Here is a 20,620-nt window from a genome sequence, read left to right as displayed (position 1 = left end):
TTCAAAAATATTTCAAACAGAAAAATAATACTGGAGTCAAGTTACTTATAATCATCAGTTCAAGATGGCTTCAACCGTGGATAATAAGACTCTGATGAGTAAATCGAATCTGATAGAGTCAGATAACACTACATTCAAAAAGAGGAAATCAACGCCTCCAGTCCAATCACATTCAACTCAAACCAAAAGGATAAAGACTGAAGATCAACATGCTCGATTGTCATATAGTATTTCTCCAGAGTATAATGCAAACCAACATCCTAATGATGAAGAATCCCCTGAAGAGATAGCGAAACAATACAAGAAGTTTAAGAATGCCGCTAAGTTTGATTTGAACTCAGAGGAATTGTTTTGCATATGTCGAAAACCTGATCGAGGAGAATTAATGGTGCAGTGTGATGGATGTGAAGAATGGTATCATTTTAAATGTATGAAGTTAAAACAAGAGAATTCAGATTTAATAGCCAAGTTTTATTGCAAATTCTGTAAATGGCAAGATAAAGGTAATACTTTATGGAAGAGGAAATGTCGAGTTTCATGGTGTAAGAAACCAATACGAAATGATTCAAAATATTGTTCAGATGATCATGGTAAATTGTTCATGAATGAATTATTAGTGGATAGAGTTTCTTTAGTTGATAATGATTTAGATGCTACTAAAGTTAAAAAGATTATGGATCATTCTGATTATAATTACGAAGTGTTGATTAAATTAGGATCTGAATTTCCTGAATTAAAACTGGTTATAGATTATAGAGCTTCAAATGGAGCAAATTTAGATGCATTCCCTATTCATATCAAACAAGAGTTACATAAAATCAAACAAAAGTTAACTAAGACTACTGATCTCATACGAGATTTAGAAAAACGAGAAGAATATTTATTAGATATCAAAGAGAAGAATAAGCTATTGAATGAAAGACTCTTAAAAGCAATATTCCCTGATACAAAGATTGAAGAATCATCATCCTCATCATCAAGTAAAAAGAAAAAGCAATCCAAGAATAAAAAGTTAGATATATGTCTTTATGATAAAACTTTGAATGATGGATGTCAATCTTTCATTGATGAAATATCATCTGATGATGAAAAATTCAATGCTTTAAAATCAATTATAGAACAAAAATTAAATGATTCAATTGATGATGTATGGTATATGGATAAACTATGTATCCAAGATCGAAGAAAATGTCCTCGACATAATGGATGGTGGAATTTATTAAATGACGAAGTAACGAAGAAATTAATTGAATGTAATCAACTTTTAACTAAATTAGAAGAACAAACGGAAAGTATATTAAGATCTCATAGTATTGATGTTTATGAAAGTTAAACCACTTCAATTCTTCTTTAATCCATTGATAGTAGCTACTATTTTTCTTGTATGTCTATAATGTCTAAATTCTAATAAATAAATCCCTTGCCAAGTACCTGTAGCCAATCTACCATTAGAAATAGGTATAGATAAACTAACACCTACCACAGTACTTTTGACATGACCTGGCATATCATCAGGACCTTCATCAGCATGAATATAGACAGCATCTTCAGGAGCTATTTTATCTAATGAATTGGTCATATCTTCTCTAACATCAGGATCACAATTTTCATTAAGTGATAAAGCTGCTGAAGTATGTTGTAAGAAAAGGTGTAATACACCAATTTCATAGTTTTTTATCTGAGGGATTTTGGATAATATTTCATCTGTTATAAGATAACTTCCTTTGTTTCTTGGTGTAAGGGCGAACTTAACTTGTTCCCATGAAGTTGACATTTTGAATTGACTTTATAACGAATGGATATGATCTTACAATATATTTCATTTTATCAATTTTCATTTTAATTTTGGCGCATATCTCAAAAAAAAATAGAAAATTTAGAGCTACCAAGTCTTATAGCAATCTACAATTAATATTATAATTATAATAAAATATATATTAAAATTTTAACTAGATGAAAGAGTTTCTCAAACGATTTAAAACTACTTTCTATGAAAAAGGAAATCTTGGCTATATCAGTTAGTACATTATAGATTTTTCCTAAGTAAAAAAATGACGTATATTCTTCACTAAAGCATCCACCAAGTGGAGAAATATACACAGATATATACGTCTATTACATAGGATTATTGATAAAAACGGAAAAAAAAACCACTCTGTTTCTAGGATTTGTAGGCTACTATCGAAGTTAATCCTAAGGATAAAGCTAAATTCATTAAACTAAAAGCAGTAAATACATTATTTCACTGTTTCTAATTCTCATATTTGAGATTTTATATAATACTAGTTATATAATTAATAAGATTAAATTATTAATATATTCATTATCTAGAAATTGTCAGAACTAAATGGTATCATCCTAAAAGAATGAACCAAAGTCTGGTTAATACATTTAAAGTATAGATAGTTCTATACTCTCCTAAATAGATACATTTAAATATAACTATAATCAACTAAACTAAAAGCTAACATAATAAAATACACAAACATAGTTCAAGTTAAATATAAATATACCAATAATGAAACATACATACCTGTTAAAACAAGTTTTATCCTAATCTTTATACATAACAAGCTTAGACTCTAACAATGGTGCGATTTCTGTGAAACTTTCACAGTAAAATTTCTAAAAGATGTTATAATTCAAGGTAATCATATAAATATAATACCTCCCTAAATAGAATATCAGACTAAGATAACTTAATCTGATAAGAGCTTGAAATCAAGCTAAAACGAACAAAGTTATACGTACCTAATCTATTACTATTACCGTAATTTAAAATAACCTGACTTTGTCTAAAACCACGTCCTAACATAACATTGGTGCGATTTCTATGCTATTGGTTAGTAGAGTTAATTTAATCCTAAATATAGCCTAATAGTTATTCGATTCTCTTTTAAGTGACGTTCGAATCAACTACTCCATCGATATGAAAAATCTAAGAAGTGTTGATTACTTCAAAAAAGACAGCAAATAGTATCATGAAAGTTGAAAAGCAATTTTCTAAAACATAAAAGCCATCCCCAGCCTTTTCATATTTCCTGCATGATAGAGATGTTTAATAAAATGGTTATTCTTACTCTAATTATTATTATACTTGCAAAAGCTTATTATTTACAATATGGTAACATCATTTTGGTGAATAATGTAAACAAATCACATAGAAAAGAAGACCATACTACACCATTTCAATGTTATTGAAATTCCGACAAACACTTTTTAATTAATATATTTATATTCATTTATATACTAGAACTGGAAATTTCAATCTGAATATAGCTGTTTCTACTTTAACAAACACGAAAACAACTTTTGCAGTATATAAAGTTATTTAGTATGAATTTGGAGGTTATCATTAATATAAGAACTTCCCTAAATAGATAATCATTATTAGAGCTTGAATTCAAGCTGAATTATAAAATTTATACATACCTATTTGATTCCAAGTATATATATTATGGATTCCGACACTTTTCAATAAAATTGACATCGAAGATCTCGTTAGTAGATTCAAGCACACAGCACAACAAGTTATGAGCCACTTGGCTATTTTTCTAAGCTGTATAAGTATAGTGATTCCTAAATAAAAAGTCATAGTAAGTAATTCAGTAAGGATAAGCAATCTCTATAGTTTAACCATCAATGAATGATAGAAACCAGGGAAAGATGCTAGATCCTACTGATCATAAAAAGTGATTTCAATAAAAACAGATTTGTTGAATCATTTATACTTTTTGTATGACTTGGAATTTCTTTTTCTAAAAAAGGGGTTTAGCACGTGATTTGTGGTCACGTGAGTTAATATCCGCCCGGCCGAAAAGTGGAATTTACTTTTTCAAGGAAAAGGCAACTTGTCCGAGTGGTTAAGGAGAAAGATTAGAAATTTTTTGGGCTTTGCCCGCACAGGTTCGAGTCCTGTAGTTGTCGCCATTTTTTTTTTCAATCCTCCCTAAGTCTTTGTTTTCGAAGGTTTAGTTTATTTTTTGCTCCTAACTTGTAGGAAAATAAAGAATTATTCATTAACATTGGATAATGACTTAAGTATAGTTTGAAGGATGGTATTTAAAACGGTTTTGTCTACTTCCAACATTTGAAGTTTCGATAGTATTTGATGATATATTTGTATAAGTATTACAACTAAAAGTTCAGGACAAGATTTACTCACTAAAGACATGAATATCTTTTGAATCAACAATTAAAGATGAATATCTCAGTTAAATGATCATAGACAAGGAAACACTTAACTTTGTAGTGGATTGAATATTGGAATCTTAATCTATTTCGAAAAGTAGTACCTCTGAATATTAAATCATAAGATTCACATTTCTCCTCTTTGATTAAAGAAATATTGCAAAAAATCTAAATACACTCCAATAACACACCCACTACCATTAGCTACCATCTCCTCACCAAAATATCTATATCTTCATCATAGTTAGATTCAACAACTAATTTTCGCAGTATAATTTTCTGAAAAATGGTAGCGACACAAAGGCATCTAAAGAAAAAAAAATCTTTCTGAGATGAGAGAGAAAATGATTTATACTGAAAAATAAAAAAATTTCAACTAATTAGAATAAACTAAACTAGACTTTATATCTCTAATTAAATCAACAACTATTATCAACCATGGAATTAGCTGTTCGTCAAGAAGATGCTGATGTGTTATTGAAGCAAAAGAACGTCCTTGATGAAACCGTGTTGGATAAATATAGAACTGCTGGACAAATTGTTCAAACTGGATTAAAATATATTATATCATTAATTAATGAATCATATCATTTACAAAAATCAGATCAACCAATAAGTGTTCAAGAGTTATGTATATTAGGAGATTCTTTCTTGATCAACTTGTTATCTAAAGTTTATAATAATCAAATCAAAGAAAAAGGGATCAGTTATCCAACTAGTATTGAAGTTAATGAATTAGCTTATGGATTTTCACCTGAATTAGATGATGAAGGACAATATTTCTTTACAGCTGGAGATGTAGTTACTATTTCTTTAGGAGTTCAAATCGATGGTTATACTTCTCAAGTAAGTCATACTTTAGTGATTTATCCACCTGGAATTGAATTAAATTCTGAAATTAAACCAGAAGGTCCTTTATTAGGTTCAAAAGCTGATGCTATTTGTGCCAGTCATATTGCTACTGAAACTTTAATGGGATTATTAGGATTAAGTTTAACTCCAGAAAAATTACCAATAGCTTTAAAGAATGAAGGTGGTATCAGTGGTAGATTATTAAGAAATATAGTTGATTCTATTGCTGAATCATTTGGATGTATTGTTTTACCAGGATCTAAGATCAGAAGAATAAGAAGATTTTTAGCTGGACAAGCTGAAGGTATAGTTGCTGAACGTGATTTCAAAGGGGTTGTATGGGATGAATCACATCAAGAAGAAAGATTATTAAATAAAGCTCCTCAAAGTCAAGAATTAATTTTATCTGATTCTAAAAGTAATATTAAACCATCTGGAACTAATAATTCAAGTGCTATTCCAAGTGATGAATTTATAGTTTTACCAGGTGAAGTTTATCAAATTGATATTAGAATTTCAAGTTTAAATGATTTTAATGAAGTTGGATTAATTACATTAGAAGAAATTGATCATTTTACAGGTAAGAATAATAAACAAGAATTTAATAGTAAAAGTACTATACATATTAGAGATTTTGCTATAAATCATCAATTAAAATTGAGAACTTCAAGAAAATTATTATCTGAAATTGATAATCAATTTTCAGTTTATCCATTTAAATTATCATATACTTCCAAACATTTCCCAATTGATTTATCTAAAGATTTAACTGAACAATTCAATGATATTAAACAAGATTTAAAAACTTTTAAATTAGGATTAAGTGAATTAAACAATAGACATTTAATTAAATCAAGACCAATTCAATTAACTAAATTTGTTCCATTAGAACAAATTTTAATTAGTGCCAATCCAACTGGTAAACATGGTATTGATATGAATAAACCTGTTTTACCAGGTATGGAAATTCCATTACCCCAATTAGGAGTATCATCATTAAAATTAAAATCATTATTGAATAAACATGGTAAATCAGTTACTAATGTTAGAGAATCAATAACCGTTGTGATTAATAATGTTAATAATGGAGAAATTATAAGATTAACAGGAGGATCTAAATCCAGTTCTCCAAGTTGGGTTCATTCTCAATATCAATTGAAAGGGGCTTATGTGGAAGCCATTAATCAAATTGGACAATTATTACAAGATAAAAGATTTGGTATTAAAGTTAAAGAAATTTATCCATATAAATTGAATCAAGATAAATCAGTTGAAACTTCAATGCAATTAGATTAAGCGTATTTGAAAAAACTTCCCTTTTCATTACATATTGTATATTATTAGTATTTTAGACGATGAATTATAGATTTATTCGTGAACAAAAAAAATATAAATATTTAGCATTTTACTTCAAAAGTTTAACCTAAAATTGTATTGCAAAAAAAAAAAAGTGAATAAAATTCAGCTATATGGGTGAGAGGAAAAACCTGTAAAAAAAAGTGGCCATAACTTGTAAATATCGAGCCAATCCTCCTCCTGTTCCTCTCTCTCTCCCTCTCCCTCCCCCACGTCATAGGAATAAGATAACCGAAGAGGAAAAATACTAAAAGGTAGATGAATTGAGACTACTAAGGCGGGTTAAAAGGGGAGACAAGATGCTGGATCATTATAACAATTACATGACCCTTTAAATTCATCATCGTCATAAAGGTAAACATATTTATAGAGCATTTCCATTTATAGTATTAATTTGGATGAAAAGGGAAATTGAGCGAAAAATAAAAAAATTAAATTTTTCAACCACAAAACTCAGATTTGTTTAAACCAGATCGAATTTGAAAGGGTAAGTGAATCAATGATATTTATATTTCTATGTAGAGAGAAGAGAAGAAAAGAGAAAGTTTGTTCAAAATGAGATCGTAAGACAGTTTTAAAGGCGGTTATGAATTATAATTTGGGTTGACAAAAGTTTGAGCTATGCCAAGGTAAATAGTAGTAACAGATTGAATGGGTAAAGTAAATTTGAGGTATGACGTAGCAAAGCCATCAATGTCATTACAACAATAATAATAACAATATTATCAAAAGTTCAACCGCCTTAATTCGGGATTGATTCTTAGTTTAGCATTATTTATTCCTATTCAATTGACATAATTACATTGATATGGACTCGCTTAATACCTGAATCAAGTACCTTAGTTGACGTCAATTACAGATATGTCATTGATTTGATGCCATTCGATTTGACATTTGTAAGCATTACTCAATATCACTCCAATTGAGGTTAAAAATAGGAACAATTTGACATTGATTTCTTAATTCAGTTCAATTTACGTTAAATATAACTAAAGATATATGGCATCGTTTGATCAGATCAGTTCAGATCAGGTTCAAATAAATATTCAAACCTGTAAAAAACCCCATTACGTAACAAATTGTACATTTTTACAGTTTGGATCTATTGAATCTGTAAATACACCATAACCCCACCCCTCACTTGTTACAGTTTATGCTTTCATTTTATATTTGAATGACCTATACATTACAACACTATTAATTTTGTCGGTAGAGGACACGACCCAAAAACCTGTAAACACTCCAATTTTAACCTGTAATTATAAACTGCAAAATTAAGTTTTATTTGCTGTTTTATTTTTTTATTATTTTTATTTTATTTTGTGTGTGTTGTTTAAAAATATTAAAGGGAACCAATTTTTCCTTTCTGGCATTTGTTTATTCTTGTTCACTTCTTTTTCATTTCTATTTAGTTAAAAGAAGAATCGATTATACAAGTCAATAGTGATTAAAGTGTATGTTACCTACCATCATCAATCATCAATCAAATCAGTCATTGTGACTGATTGATTGATTGATTCGATTCGATTTGATTTTGAATTCGTTTTGGTTAGAGATTATATCATGTTTTGAAATCAAATGTTGATTGATTTGAATCCATATTCACTCGCTCATTCATTCCATACCATTTGATCCATCCAATAAAGACAATCAATTCATCTAGTTCCCATCAATCCATCCCTTCTACCTGATCAATCCCATCGGATTGATTACATGGATTGATTCCATCCTTACATTGATTATATTTTTACAACACCTTTTTGATGGCCAGCTTTTCCTATTTCTTCTTGTGCTGCCATTTTTTTTTTTGGTGGTGGTTGCCTTTCCTCACTCATTTTTTTTCTACTAACAATTTTTTAGTGTACACTGCGCACTGCACCGCACTCCACTCACTTCAAAGTCACTCACTAAATTATTTCTACTACCGCACTCTCAACTCACTAAAGAATCAAATCAAAACAAACCAAAAAATAAGACAAACCAAAAAAAATTAAATAATAAAAAAAAATCCCTCTTTGGAACACTACGTACTGCGGTAAGGGTGTTCTTCCATACACAGGATTAAAAAAAATTGAGAATCAAAAATTTTTGGACAACAACGAATTTGGGCGGGAGGAGGAGCAGGAGAGGAGGAGGGTTTTTTTCTCTGTTTGCCCATCTATTCCTTTTGTTCTTTATAATTGATTTCCTTTTTTATTTAAGTATAATCAATCTTAATATCAAGTTTAATTACAATTATCAACTCAATTGATCATTTGATTCAAAGTTGTATGTGTTGGAATGGATGATTTTTTTTAGTTTGTTTTGTTTTTCTGGTTAAATCATCCCATGTTTATTTTTCGTTGACCAAAGGAGTGTTGGAATTGGATTAGAAGAATTGAGAGTGATCTATCATTGAATTAATCTATTTTTACTGTACAATCAATCAATCTAGAAGAATATTTGATCTATCATCAAATATAAACCATATTTAAAGCAATTCAAATTTAAAATCAAATCAAAGTTTATCATAATCTTGAACGTTTTTTTTTACTAACATTATTGTTTTTTTCTAGTTAATTGTTTTAATTCCCATCCACCACCCAATCAATCATTTAAAGATAAAATATCCCCTTTGTTCGAATAATAATCAACTTGAGGTTTTATCATATTCAAAAAAATAATTTTACATAAATTTATCAATCATCCCCGTAAATAAATTATCCATAAAAGCATTTTAATCCCCCTCATTTTCCCAGAAAATTTCCCCATCCTTCTATTCATACCTCATAAATCCCCATCCATCATAATAAAAAATGCCTGCCTCAAGAGAAGATTCCGTTTATCTTGCTAAATTAGCTGAACAAGCTGAAAGATATGAAGAAATGGTTGAAAATATGAAAGCTGTTGCTTCTTCAGGTCAAGAATTATCAGTTGAAGAACGTAATTTATTATCTGTTGCTTATAAAAATGTTATTGGAGCCCGTCGTGCTTCATGGAGAATTGTTTCATCAATTGAACAAAAAGAAGAAGCTAAAGGTAATGAAAATCAAGTTTCATTAATTAGAGAATATCGTTCAAAAATTGAAGCTGAATTATCTAAAATTTGTGAAGATATTTTAAGTGTATTAACTGATCATTTAATTTCATCTGCTCAAACTGGTGAATCAAAAGTATTTTATTATAAAATGAAAGGTGATTATCATAGATATTTAGCAGAATTTGCTGTTTCTGAAAAACGTAAAGAAGCTTCTGATTTATCTTTAGAAGCTTATAAATCAGCTTCTGATGTTGCTGTAACTGAATTACCTCCAACTCATCCAATTAGATTAGGTTTAGCATTAAATTTTTCTGTATTTTATTATGAAATTTTGAATTCACCTGATAGAGCTTGTCATTTAGCTAAACAAGCTTTTGATGATGCTGTTGCTGATTTAGAAACTTTAAGTGAAGATTCTTATAAAGATTCCACATTAATTATGCAATTATTAAGAGATAATTTAACTTTATGGACTGATTTATCTGAAGCTCCAGCTGCCAGTGAAGAAGTTGCTCAATCAACTGATTCAAAACCAGCTGAAGAAGAATAGATAGAATTAAGAAAGAAAGAAACCTCCAACAAATAAAGTTGAAATTTTTTATTCTTCCTTTTTGTTATTTGTTGATTAATGTTGTTACTTTTTGTTGTTGTTGTTGTTGCTGTTTTGTTTTGTTTTGTTGTTATTGATTTTAATCTTATTTAATAATAATAATAATAATACTATATTATATTATATGATAATAGCCCTTATTAGTTGATTTTTTACTTTACTGAAATTTCCTTCTTATATTCTACTATATTTTTGTTTATTTAAATCTTTTTTGTTTGGTAATAAATTTCTATTTGCTTTTATTTTTTTTATATACCATTTGTTTATGGGAAGGGGGCCCTTTTAAGGAGAGTTCTTTTTTCAGTATCAAGTTATATCAAAAATATCATCATACTTATAATAAATCATTATCAATTAAAAATCCATAAAAAGAGTAGATCAAATATCAATCCATATAATCATTAACACTTATTACTATTGTTATTATATTACTATTACTACTACTACTACTATGACAACTTACTAAACTTACTTACTATATATTATATATATCTTTTTAGCTATTCTAAGTTGCTTGCTTGCTTGCTACTGTTTTATATGTTTCTTTGATTTATCTATTTCTACTTCTTCTACTATTTCCTTCTACTTTTCTTCTATTCTCTGTTTTTTTGATCTCTATTTTAAATTTTTATACTCTTATTATTATTCTTATTAGTTATTACTTAAATATATTATATTAAATACTATAACCACCTGTTCATCATTGTCTTATATCTGACGCGTATATATCCCCTTACAATCCCAAAACAGTAATAAAATTTCAATTTGTGTGTAACAGACGAAAAAAGAAAAAAATGTCTGTCAGTTTCACAAACAAATTTTTTGTTGAAACAAAACGTAAACACATTTTCATCAAATCAAATCAAATCAAATCAGACAACTTCACTTCACCCTTTATCAGGTATCACTACTTACGATCTATCACCAATTGGCTACTTCATTGCTTGTATAAATTGATCCATCAAGACTTACTTCATTTCATTCACTCCTTCCTACCTTCGTTGACTGTGGTTTGATTCGATTCGCATTAAAATATAACACGTTAACTTTGCTTCGTCTAAATTGATAGAACCCTTTGCTTCAATCACTACTACTAGTAATATCACACTTATAAGATGCCTGAACCCGTTGGTATTGCCAATTTGCCTAATCAAAGGTATGTATCCCGTTTATCTGAGTCTATTCGATTCATGGTTTTTTTTTTGATGACACGTTACTAACATATATCTCTTTAGGTATAAAATTATCTCTAAACAAGGAGCTACATTCACTATTATGGTTTGTGGTGAAGGTGGATTAGGTAAAACTACTTATATCAATACTTTATTCCAATCTTCTTTAAAATCATATCAAGATCCTCAAACTAGACATAATAAATTCACAAATTCTCATCAAACTGTTGATATTGATATTACCAGAGCTATATTAGAAGAAAAGAATTTTAAAATTAGATTAAATATAATTGATACTCCAGGATTTGGTAATAATGTTAATAATCATGAAAGTTGGACTCCAATCATTGATTTCATTGATGATCAACATGAAGCTTATATGAAACAAGAACAACAACCTTCAAGATTAGAAAAGAAAGATTTAAGAGTTCATGCTTGTCTTTATTTCATTAGACCAACTGGTCATTCTTTAAAACCTTTAGATATTGAAATTATGAAAAGATTAAGTACCAGAGTTAATTTAATTCCAATCATTGCTAAATCTGATACTTTATCCCCTAAAGAATTAGAAATCTTTAAATCAAGAATAAGAGATATAATTGAAGCTCAAGATATTAATATTTATACTCCACCTTTAGATTTAGATGATCCAGCTTCAGCTGAACATTCCAAACAATTGATTGAATCAATGCCTTTTGCTATCATTGGTAGTGAAGATGAATATGAAATTAATGGTCAATTAATTAGAGGTAGAAAATATCCTTGGGGTTTAGTTGAAGTTGAAAATGATCAACATTGTGATTTTAAAAAATTAAGAAGTCTTTTATTAAGAACTAATATGTTGGATTTAATCTTATCAACTAATGAAATTCATTTTGAATCTTTTAGATCAGTTAAATTAGGTACTAATGAAACTGAATCAAATGGTGAAAATGGTGAAAATGGGGAATTAAAGGATAAAGATGAAGTTACCAATGAAAATGGTGAAGTTGTTAAAAAACCAACTGCTAAGAAACCAAGAAGATTACATAATCCTAAATTTAAAGAAGAAGAAGATGCTTTAAAGAAATTCTTTACTGAACAAGTTAAAGCTGAAGAACAAAGATTTAGACAATGGGAAACTAATATTGTTAATGAAAGAAATAGATTGAATCAAGATTTAGAAGAATTACAAAGTCAAATGAAGACATTAGAAGATCAAGTAAAGAAATTACAATTACAAAAACGTTAATCAGTTAAATTGTAACTAACTATTCACTTTTTCCTTTCTTCTGTATTTTTTCAAGTTCTAGTATATATACATTTATCCCCATAGTTTTATTCTATTTATATTAACATTATATATATAGTAATGCCAATATCAATACCTATAATACATGTAACTGGTAGACATTAATTTAAATATTGTGGATATTTAGTGCCACGGCTATAGACGGGAGCGCCTCACCAAAAAAAAATCTAAAAAAATCTAGAAATCAAAAGATTTCTTATAATTACTTCAAAAGTGAAATTTTAGCCCTACAACAACCGATAATAGATACTTTCAAGTTATAATAGAACACCATTGACATACCGTGGACAACCGAATAGTTTGTATCCCAACACTTATATACTCATAATCACTACAAGAAAAAGGTATAAATCGAAACATTCATATGTCATCATCCCCTACCACCACTACTGGGATTCCAATATATCAAGATTCATATCAAACCAATAATGATGGAACATCATCACCTCCCCAACAACATCCTCCAATTGATTCTCCTCCATTTTCCAACAATGCCAAGTTCAAGAGGAACTATCGTGCCTGTTTGAATTGTCGAGTACGGAAAGTCAAATGTGATTTAGGTCCCGTTGATAATCCTCGACAAGGGAAATGTGCTCGATGTTTAAGAGAACGGAAAGATTGTGTGTTTGTGGAATCTAAAAGAGGTGGTGTTGGTAATGTGGCCAATGGGAAGAAAAGAAGAAAAGTAGGGGGAAGTGGTAGTGATACTGATGGTAGTAATCCTGATACTCCTCATAATACTGCTTCTATCAGTACTAGTCCTTCCCTTGTACGTCTGCAAAATAATAGTACTAATCATCTTAATAATCATAATAATAATAATGTGGAATATCAAGATATCACTGTGAAGAAAGATGTTGTCCATACACACCATCACCATCAATCAAAACAATCTCAACCAATTACAAGATTACCTACTGTGGATGATATGTTAAATAAAGCTGCCCGTCATCCTCAAACACCACCTATATCAGATATAAGGCAGACTCAGAAAATTCAACAACAAGAGGAAACTCAAACAACTCCAAGAACAGCTGCTGATGAATCAAATAGTCATTTCTCAACTATGGAAGGTGCGTTAACTTTCTTAGCCAATGCAGCTGGGACTATCGCTAAAGCTGATGAAAGAGATAACATCGATGCCAGAGTTCAACATGCTCAAATTGAAGCTTCTCAACATCGTACTGATTCAAGAATGAATTCAAGCGAGTCTCTTAATAAGGTATCCAATATCAAGGCCACTGATTCCGCTAATGGATCCAATGTGATTAATAGTTCAAGTGGGAATGATTCTGTATCTGACTTTTCAACCTCTCAACTTCAGACCAATGGAGAAGGTTTATCTTCGTCGTCATCAGCAGGCATATCTACCGCTGGGAAACATTCCGAGTCTACTATTCCTCAATATATCAAACCTAACTTGAATAAAAGAATGACAATGCCAGCAGCAGAGAGTGCATCCATGGTTAGACCGAGAGGATCCAATAAACTCTCCAATATAGAGTATATCGGAGGTGAAAATGGAATCTTAACCGAAGATGAAGCTGAACGTTTAATTCATCTTTTCTTCACCACCATGCATCCATTCTTTCCTCATTTACCTAAATTCCTTCATAGTTCTAAAGTTTTATCAGGGTATCCGATTTTATTATGTGCAATCTTAACTATCGCATCAAGATATCATCCATTTGAAAATAATACAGGTATGTCTGGTACAGCTGGTGGTGTGCCGAGAAATATCGAAGTTCATGATCGTTTATGGCTTTATGTTCAACGATTAATTTCTCAAACTGTGTGGGCAGAAGCAAGTACTAGATCCATTGGGACTGTGTTTGCCTTTTTATTGTTTACAGAATGGAATCCAAGAGCCATTCATTGGAGATGGTCTGATTATGCTAATAAGGCCGATGATGGGAATGATAATGATTTAATTAGTTCATCAGGTGGTAATTATGTATTCCCGGATGTTCCCAATATCAAGGGACCTACTGGATCTTCTTCTTCTGGAGCTGGTTCCACTTCTGATGTTAGTAATTTAGCCGGATTGGGAGCTATGAGAAGAAGTTATAGAATGGCATGGATGTTAATTGGATCAGCAGTAAGATTAGCTCAAGACATGGGGTTTATGGAAATGAGTTCAAAAACATTTTTAGCCACTCATATTTCAGAAATCAATTCAGTGATGAATATTAGTAGAAGATCAATGTTGGGTCATTCCTTATCAGAAGTTGAATTAGATGAAGATGAAATTAGCGAAGAAGCATTGGAAAAGGAAGAAGATTTGGATGATCAAATGTTAAATATGAACGAAGAAGATCAAAAGAAGTTACCTCTTGATGCCGCCTTGAAATTCACTTTATCTCAAAAGGCTCAGGTTGAATTATTACAAATTATCTCCTTAGGTCATGAATCACTTTATGGGTATCGTGCACAATTAGGTTCATTAACTCAAAGACAAAATCTTTCTGTTTTGAATCTCATAAGTCCCTTGATTAATAATTGGGGGAGAAAGTATAAACAATATCTTATCCCTTCTAATCCTAAGATATTGAGAAATGTATCAAATGTTCAGACACATTGGTTAAATCCTCAATCTAAAATCAGTAAGGATATTGCTGAATGTATTGAACGTGAATCATTCATCTTTGAATATAACTATGTGAAGTTGTATATCTATTCGTTGGCTTTAAGTCCTTCTCCAAGGTCCTTGAGTGAACAGAGAAAGAGTCGTAAAGGTAAAGTAACATTGAAATTAGATGAGATTTCAAAATCAGCTAAATATATTGAAATGGCTTTTAAATCCGCTAATGAAATGTTACATTCTGCTCATCGTGTACATCGTTTGAAAATGTTAAGATTCATGCCAGTTAGATGGTTGACAAGAATGGTTCGTGCTGTGGCTTTTATCGTGAAGTGTTATTTGACTATTACAGCTCATAAAAACAGCGCTAAAAATACTACTTCAAGTGATAATTTCGATGCTACGATTTTATCATTAAGTTTAATTTCAGTGGATGACATTATTCAAAGCATCCAAAAGGCAGCTATTACATTAAGAGATTGTTCACCAGATGAATTACATTTATGTACGAGATATTCTACTGTTTTAATGTATTTATGCTCGGAAATGAAAACAAAAGCTAAAAGTTTCCCAGAAGTTAATATTGATTACGATCCAAATGCCGGTAGCACGAAGAAAAAGACAGCTCATTTCAATGAACAAGCCCAAGAAAACGACGAAGAAGAGGAGGACGATGATGATTTTGAGTTGAATGAAACTTCACCATCTCAATCACCAGCCGATCTTTTAATTCAAAGTCAACAACCAAAACCACAACAACCATTTGCTCCACAGCCTGTAGCTCAACTGCAAATACAAGTACAAGTTCAACAAGCTCATCCGCAACCACAAGTTGTAATGACTCAATCCGTACCATCATCATCAGGGGGTGATATTTATCAACAGCCTCAAGTGACAGACTTCAATCAATTTGTCCAACCAAGACCAGTAAGAACTCAATCGATCCCAGACATACCCAATCAACAACAACAGCAACAACAACAATCGATCAATTACAATCCTTATTTCGCAACCAGAAACAATTCATATTCGAACGCTTCAAATAGCGAAAGCATGACACCAAGTAATACAGGTGATGTGACTCCAGCTGTGGCCACGGGTGAATGGTTTATGAATGATAAGAATATCGGTTTGGATTTCGTAGTACCATGGATGGAAATGATTGAACAACAATTGAACACCAATGATTTTAATTTCGATTATAATGGTTCAAGTTCATCGTAATATTTTGTATAATATATAAGTACATAGATAACAATTTAATGTTTTGTTTTTTTAAGACAAACTAAGCTAATTGAACGCCGTTGATTAATAAATTACATAATATAAACTATCGTAAACTAATAAATAAATAAGATAATCATATATCTTATGTATATATGTATAATACAGGATCTTTGTTTTTAAGTTTTTTTGTGTTTCTGTTCTTTTTTGCAACCATGATAAAAATATACGAGTGTTCCTTAGTTCCAGCTTTGAATTTCATTGATGAGTTTAAAGAGAGCTCCTTTCAAAGATTCAGGAACGGAAGGTAAACTCTGTTGATGTTGAGGTGATTGAGATGAGGTGGTTGATGATGTTGCTTGTGGTGATGTAGGGGGTAAATAATTAAACAGGGATGAATGATTAATATCTTCTATTGTCTTTCTACTTGAATTCAAAGGTGATGTAACCAACGGATTGTAAGCATTATTATCATTAGGATTGTTCAATGGAATATCATCCACCGTAATTGATAAATTTAATTGGAAATTTATATATGGTGAACTATTAATTAATAAATTATTAATTTGAACAACTTTATCAAAACAAGTACGAGCATTAATATTTCCTCTATCAGCCATGAATTTTAATAATGAAGTGGCTTTATTAATTTGGATGAATTGGGGTTGAGGAATCTTTTCATTAGAAGCTGAATTATTGATACAAGAAATTATGATTAAAAATATCAAAGCTGATAATAAATGTTGACTATCCCAATAACCAAGCATGAACAATCTATTATTCAAGTATAAATGAGAAATAAGATCTATGGTACCACAACTAGTGAGTAATCCCTTTGAAATAGCGGAATTCACATCATTAGAGCTTAAATTATCACTTGAAGTTGAGAAATTAAACAATGGATCGAATATTAATGATAATAATGGCTTGGTTATCAATATGATTAATTGATGATATCTTAAGAAAAGATTAGTTAAATTACGATTGCCATCATCAGTGATAATATTTATATTGGAAAATTGGGATAATAAAGTATTTTCAAAGTTCTTAATTAAATCATTGGATGAGTTAATAATGTTTTTTAATAATAATTTTTGATTGAATTGACTAGTATTAATATAATTGATTGAAAAAGTTCTAATATTTGGTCCATAGATTAATCGAACAAACTTAGCCACATATTTAGTTAAATGAACATTCACTTCTAAGATGTTACTATTAAAATTATCATTTAAATCAAGATAATTCTCCGTTGGCAAATCTACATCAGTATCAGTATATTGGAAATGAACAGTTTTAGTAGCCCAAGTTGTATCGATTACGAATACGGACCACCATAATCTTTTGGCTTTTTCTGCAAAGACAGGATCAGTTGATTTATTTAATGACTGACGATGAAATCCTTGAGATACTGCGGATCTAGCTGCCACTCCTAAATAGTTGTAAACTGTATTATAACGATTTAAATTGGCGGTATAAAATCCTAATAATAAAGCGGTTTGAATGAATTTAAATTCAACACTTTCTCGTGTTAATGGGAAAAGATGTTCAGATAATAAATAATATTGAATTCCAGGATAACTTTCTAATGAATTAGTGGATGGATTACTAACTGATAATAATTGTTCACCGAAGGCAAATATTATAAATATATAACATAATGATAATTGACATATATGAGTATGAGAATCAAATGGGATAGTAGTTTGAGATGCATTAAACAGGGCCAACACCGCATAAACCCGATCGATTATATCATGAACTTCAACTATATCGATAAGATAGAATTCAGTTGAATATGAAGTATATACGCGGTTGACAAACTTTAAAGCAAGAGCCTTTTCAGGTAATCTTTGATAACAAAGTTTGATTAGATCCAATTTTAAAGAATCATTCTTTGAATTTAATTGAGAATAGAAATCTTCAAAGATAACATTATTCGATATTATATCATTTGTGAATGTATTTGATGGAAATGAAGAATTGGTAGCCGAGGCGGATGTAGAGGCAGTTAAAGATGGTAAAGTACGGGTTGAAGCGGTTGAACTGGAGCCTGATGATAGACTTGATGAATGAAGGGCATATTGATTGGAAAAATGTAAAAGTTGTGGTTGAGGTATACGTTGATGAGGTTGATTTTGTTGTTGTTGTTGTTGTTGTTGTTGTTGATCTTGTTGTTTAAGTAATAATTCAAGGTATTCTACTCGATCATGAAGTTTATTTAGATCACTTTCCATGATGACTATTTTTCTATCTTTAGTAGGGTAAATACAGGCATCAGGTTTATTGATACTTTTACAATTAGAACAAGCTGGTTTTTCACCAGAACATTTTATTTTAGATAATTTACATCTTGTACAGGCGTAATGAGTTCTACCAAACACCTTTAATGGTTTTGGTTTCTCAATATTATTGCCGCTGGCCATTTATGATGACAGGACGAATGAATGGATTGATTTGATTCGATAACTTTGATTGATTGATAGATAGATAGAATGAATGTTGTCGTTGTTGTTGTCTTTTTTTAGTTTATGAATTTGAAGTTGAGACAAAATTTGGCAGCATAATTTTTGGTGACAGAATATTTTGGTGTGTGGATTGGCTAAATTGTGGGATGGAACATAAGGCTATTGCTGTAACAGATTAGTACAACCTATCCTGTGTTACTTAAGTCCCTGGTTGGATGATAGCTGAGCTTGATTGATTGATTGAATGATATGAGTTGAGGGATTCAGAACAAGAGAGTTCGTATCACGATAGCGTCAATCCAAATCAAATTCACAAATTCTAAACTTTTTCCAAAATCCAAATAAATAAATAAATAAAAATAAAAAAAAAAAATAAAAAAAAAAAGAATGATTATTTTAATTTATTTTTATATTTTTTTATTTTTTATGATTTTTTTTTTTTTCGATTTTATTTTTTTTTATTTTTTATATTTTTTTTTTCTTGGGATTCAAATAAATTGTTTTTTGTAAAAAAGAATGCACGTAAATTATGAGTTGCCTTTGGGACCGTAAGAGGGAGAAACGTACAGAAGCACTGGAAGATGTGAAAATAAAGGAAATAAACGAATAAACAGGATAAAGTAACGAAAAGAAAAGAAAAGACAACGAAAATGAATAGGAAAGGGGAAATAAAGTGGAAGCGATTCGTTATTTCTCTCCTCTCTTATCCTGTCCTCTCCACTCCATTCCAAAAGTCTACACAATTGAACAATCAAAGAAGAAATATCCAAACCATCAATATAATAATAACAGAAAGAGTTATAACAACAAGATAAAAAAAAAAAAAAAATAATAATAATAATAAGAGGAAATGGACAAATAATAAAATAGTAAAATAATTTGGTGAAAGGACTGGACTTTCAAATTGAATATGACTACTGAGTTAGGCAAAAAAAAGAATTAAGACTACGAGTCAACAATATTGACTAGTGACTACTGAGTACTGAACCACAATGGGATTCCAAATGAATCAGGAATGAGTGGGAAATATGGAACTGATACACAAAATAAAATATGAATAAAGATATAAAAAGCCTCTAAATCAATTTATGGAAGTGTCTATAAAGGGAATCAAATATAGTTTGCCTGCCCTGATTGCCTTTTAATTTCCTCCTAAAAAATTGAGCAAATTTACTCCTAAAAATAAAAAAAAAATTTAAATAAAATAAATAAAAAAAAAAATAAAAATTGAAATTATATTTCTGAAATTATTTTTTAGGTTGGCTTTATCTTTGTGAAATAAATTCTGCACTAAACCAAAGTTGTACGGTGATTGAAATTACGATTATTTATATATATAAAAAAAATGGAGCTTTCCAGAATCACGTGAGGAAATTAACTAAAAAAAATTTAGTTAATGTTTCATTCCCAATTAGCCATAGTAACACAATAAATAATAATCATATTAACAGTGATCGTAATAAATAATTGATCTACATGTCTGAGATACGAGTACAAAAAATAAAAAAGCACAGAAAGATTCAATAATATGACATTCATATGGTTCGATAGCTGTGGTGAATTCGATACTACCACATGAAAACCTTATATGGTCATCATCTCCAGCCTGGGAATCCAATGTTTCAAACCTTGTTTTACTGCTTTGTTGGTTGTTACATAGTTAGATCTTATGTTGTTTATCCCATTATACAGTGGTAATAAAGTTACGCTTCTAACTAAAATATCTCATTCATTTGCCTTCTCCTAAACTTAACTTAAGATAATCCCCCGCCTGCCCTGAGGATTACTTGTCTTTTTTTTTTTAAAAAAGATACCCTGACTATTAATTCAATCGTAATTACGTGCTTTATCTTCAT

The 20,620-nt window shown here is 30.0% G+C and overlaps 7 protein-coding genes and 1 non-coding gene across 8 annotated transcripts; 6 read left to right on the top strand and 2 right to left on the bottom strand. All coding sequences in view use genetic code 12, as the record gives it.

Annotated features, from left to right (window-relative positions):
* Window positions 1–64: 64 nt before the first annotated feature.
* Window positions 65–1,333, top strand: SPP1 (Spp1p; the record flags this gene model as incomplete). Its single annotated transcript, XM_064905978.1, has 1 exon — window positions 65–1,333. The coding sequence occupies one exon, from the start codon at window positions 65–67 to the stop codon at window positions 1,331–1,333; it is 1,269 nt and encodes a 422-aa protein (XP_064762495.1).
* Window positions 1,334–1,339: 6 nt separating this feature from the next.
* On the bottom strand, window positions 1,340–1,774 carry DFJ63DRAFT_286742 (uncharacterized protein; the record flags this gene model as incomplete). Its single annotated transcript, XM_064904998.1, has 1 exon — window positions 1,340–1,774. One exon carries the CDS (start codon window positions 1,772–1,774, stop codon window positions 1,340–1,342), a length of 435 nt encoding a protein of 144 aa, XP_064762494.1.
* Window positions 1,775–3,845: 2,071 nt separating this feature from the next.
* Window positions 3,846–3,927, top strand: DFJ63DRAFT_t78. Its single transcript has one exon. It is a non-coding gene; the product is annotated as a tRNA-Ser (tRNA).
* Window positions 3,928–4,629: 702 nt separating this feature from the next.
* On the top strand, window positions 4,630–6,339 carry ARX1 (putative hydrolase; the record flags this gene model as incomplete). Its single annotated transcript, XM_064905977.1, has 1 exon — window positions 4,630–6,339. One exon carries the CDS (start codon window positions 4,630–4,632, stop codon window positions 6,337–6,339), a length of 1,710 nt encoding a protein of 569 aa, XP_064762493.1.
* Window positions 6,340–9,194: 2,855 nt separating this feature from the next.
* Window positions 9,195–9,968, top strand: BMH1 (14-3-3 family protein; the record flags this gene model as incomplete). The annotated part of the gene is made up of 1 exon (XM_064904944.1): window positions 9,195–9,968. One exon carries the CDS (start codon window positions 9,195–9,197, stop codon window positions 9,966–9,968), a length of 774 nt encoding a protein of 257 aa, XP_064762492.1.
* A 704-nt stretch (window positions 9,969–10,672) lies between these two features.
* CDC12 (septin) lies at window positions 10,673–12,583 on the top strand. Its single transcript, XM_064906931.1, has 2 exons — window positions 10,673–11,184; window positions 11,264–12,583. Exons 1-2 carry the CDS (start codon window positions 11,144–11,146, stop codon window positions 12,429–12,431), a joined length of 1,209 nt encoding a protein of 402 aa, XP_064762491.1. The 5' UTR covers window positions 10,673–11,143; the 3' UTR covers window positions 12,432–12,583.
* ARO80 (Aro80p) lies at window positions 12,584–16,372 on the top strand. The gene has a single exon (XM_064906930.1). It carries the CDS (start codon window positions 12,856–12,858, stop codon window positions 16,294–16,296), a length of 3,441 nt encoding a protein of 1,146 aa, XP_064762490.1. The 5' UTR covers window positions 12,584–12,855; the 3' UTR covers window positions 16,297–16,372.
* Window positions 16,373–19,102, bottom strand: DFJ63DRAFT_318341 (Zn(II)2Cys6 transcription factor). Its single transcript, XM_064906929.1, has one exon. The coding sequence runs from the start codon at window positions 18,720–18,722 to the stop codon at window positions 16,536–16,538; it is 2,187 nt and encodes a 728-aa protein (XP_064762489.1). The 5' UTR covers window positions 18,723–19,102; the 3' UTR covers window positions 16,373–16,535.
* Window positions 19,103–20,620: the final 1,518 nt, after the last annotated feature.

This window comes from Scheffersomyces coipomensis (assembly GCF_036884675.1).
Source record: "Scheffersomyces coipomensis strain NRRL Y-17651 chromosome Unknown DFJ63scaffold_3, whole genome shotgun sequence".
NCBI classification, from domain to species: Eukaryota; Fungi; Ascomycota; class Pichiomycetes; order Serinales; family Debaryomycetaceae; genus Scheffersomyces; species Scheffersomyces coipomensis.
The sequence above is the reverse complement of the archived record's forward strand: the minus strand, read 5'-3'. Positions and strand labels throughout refer to the sequence as shown.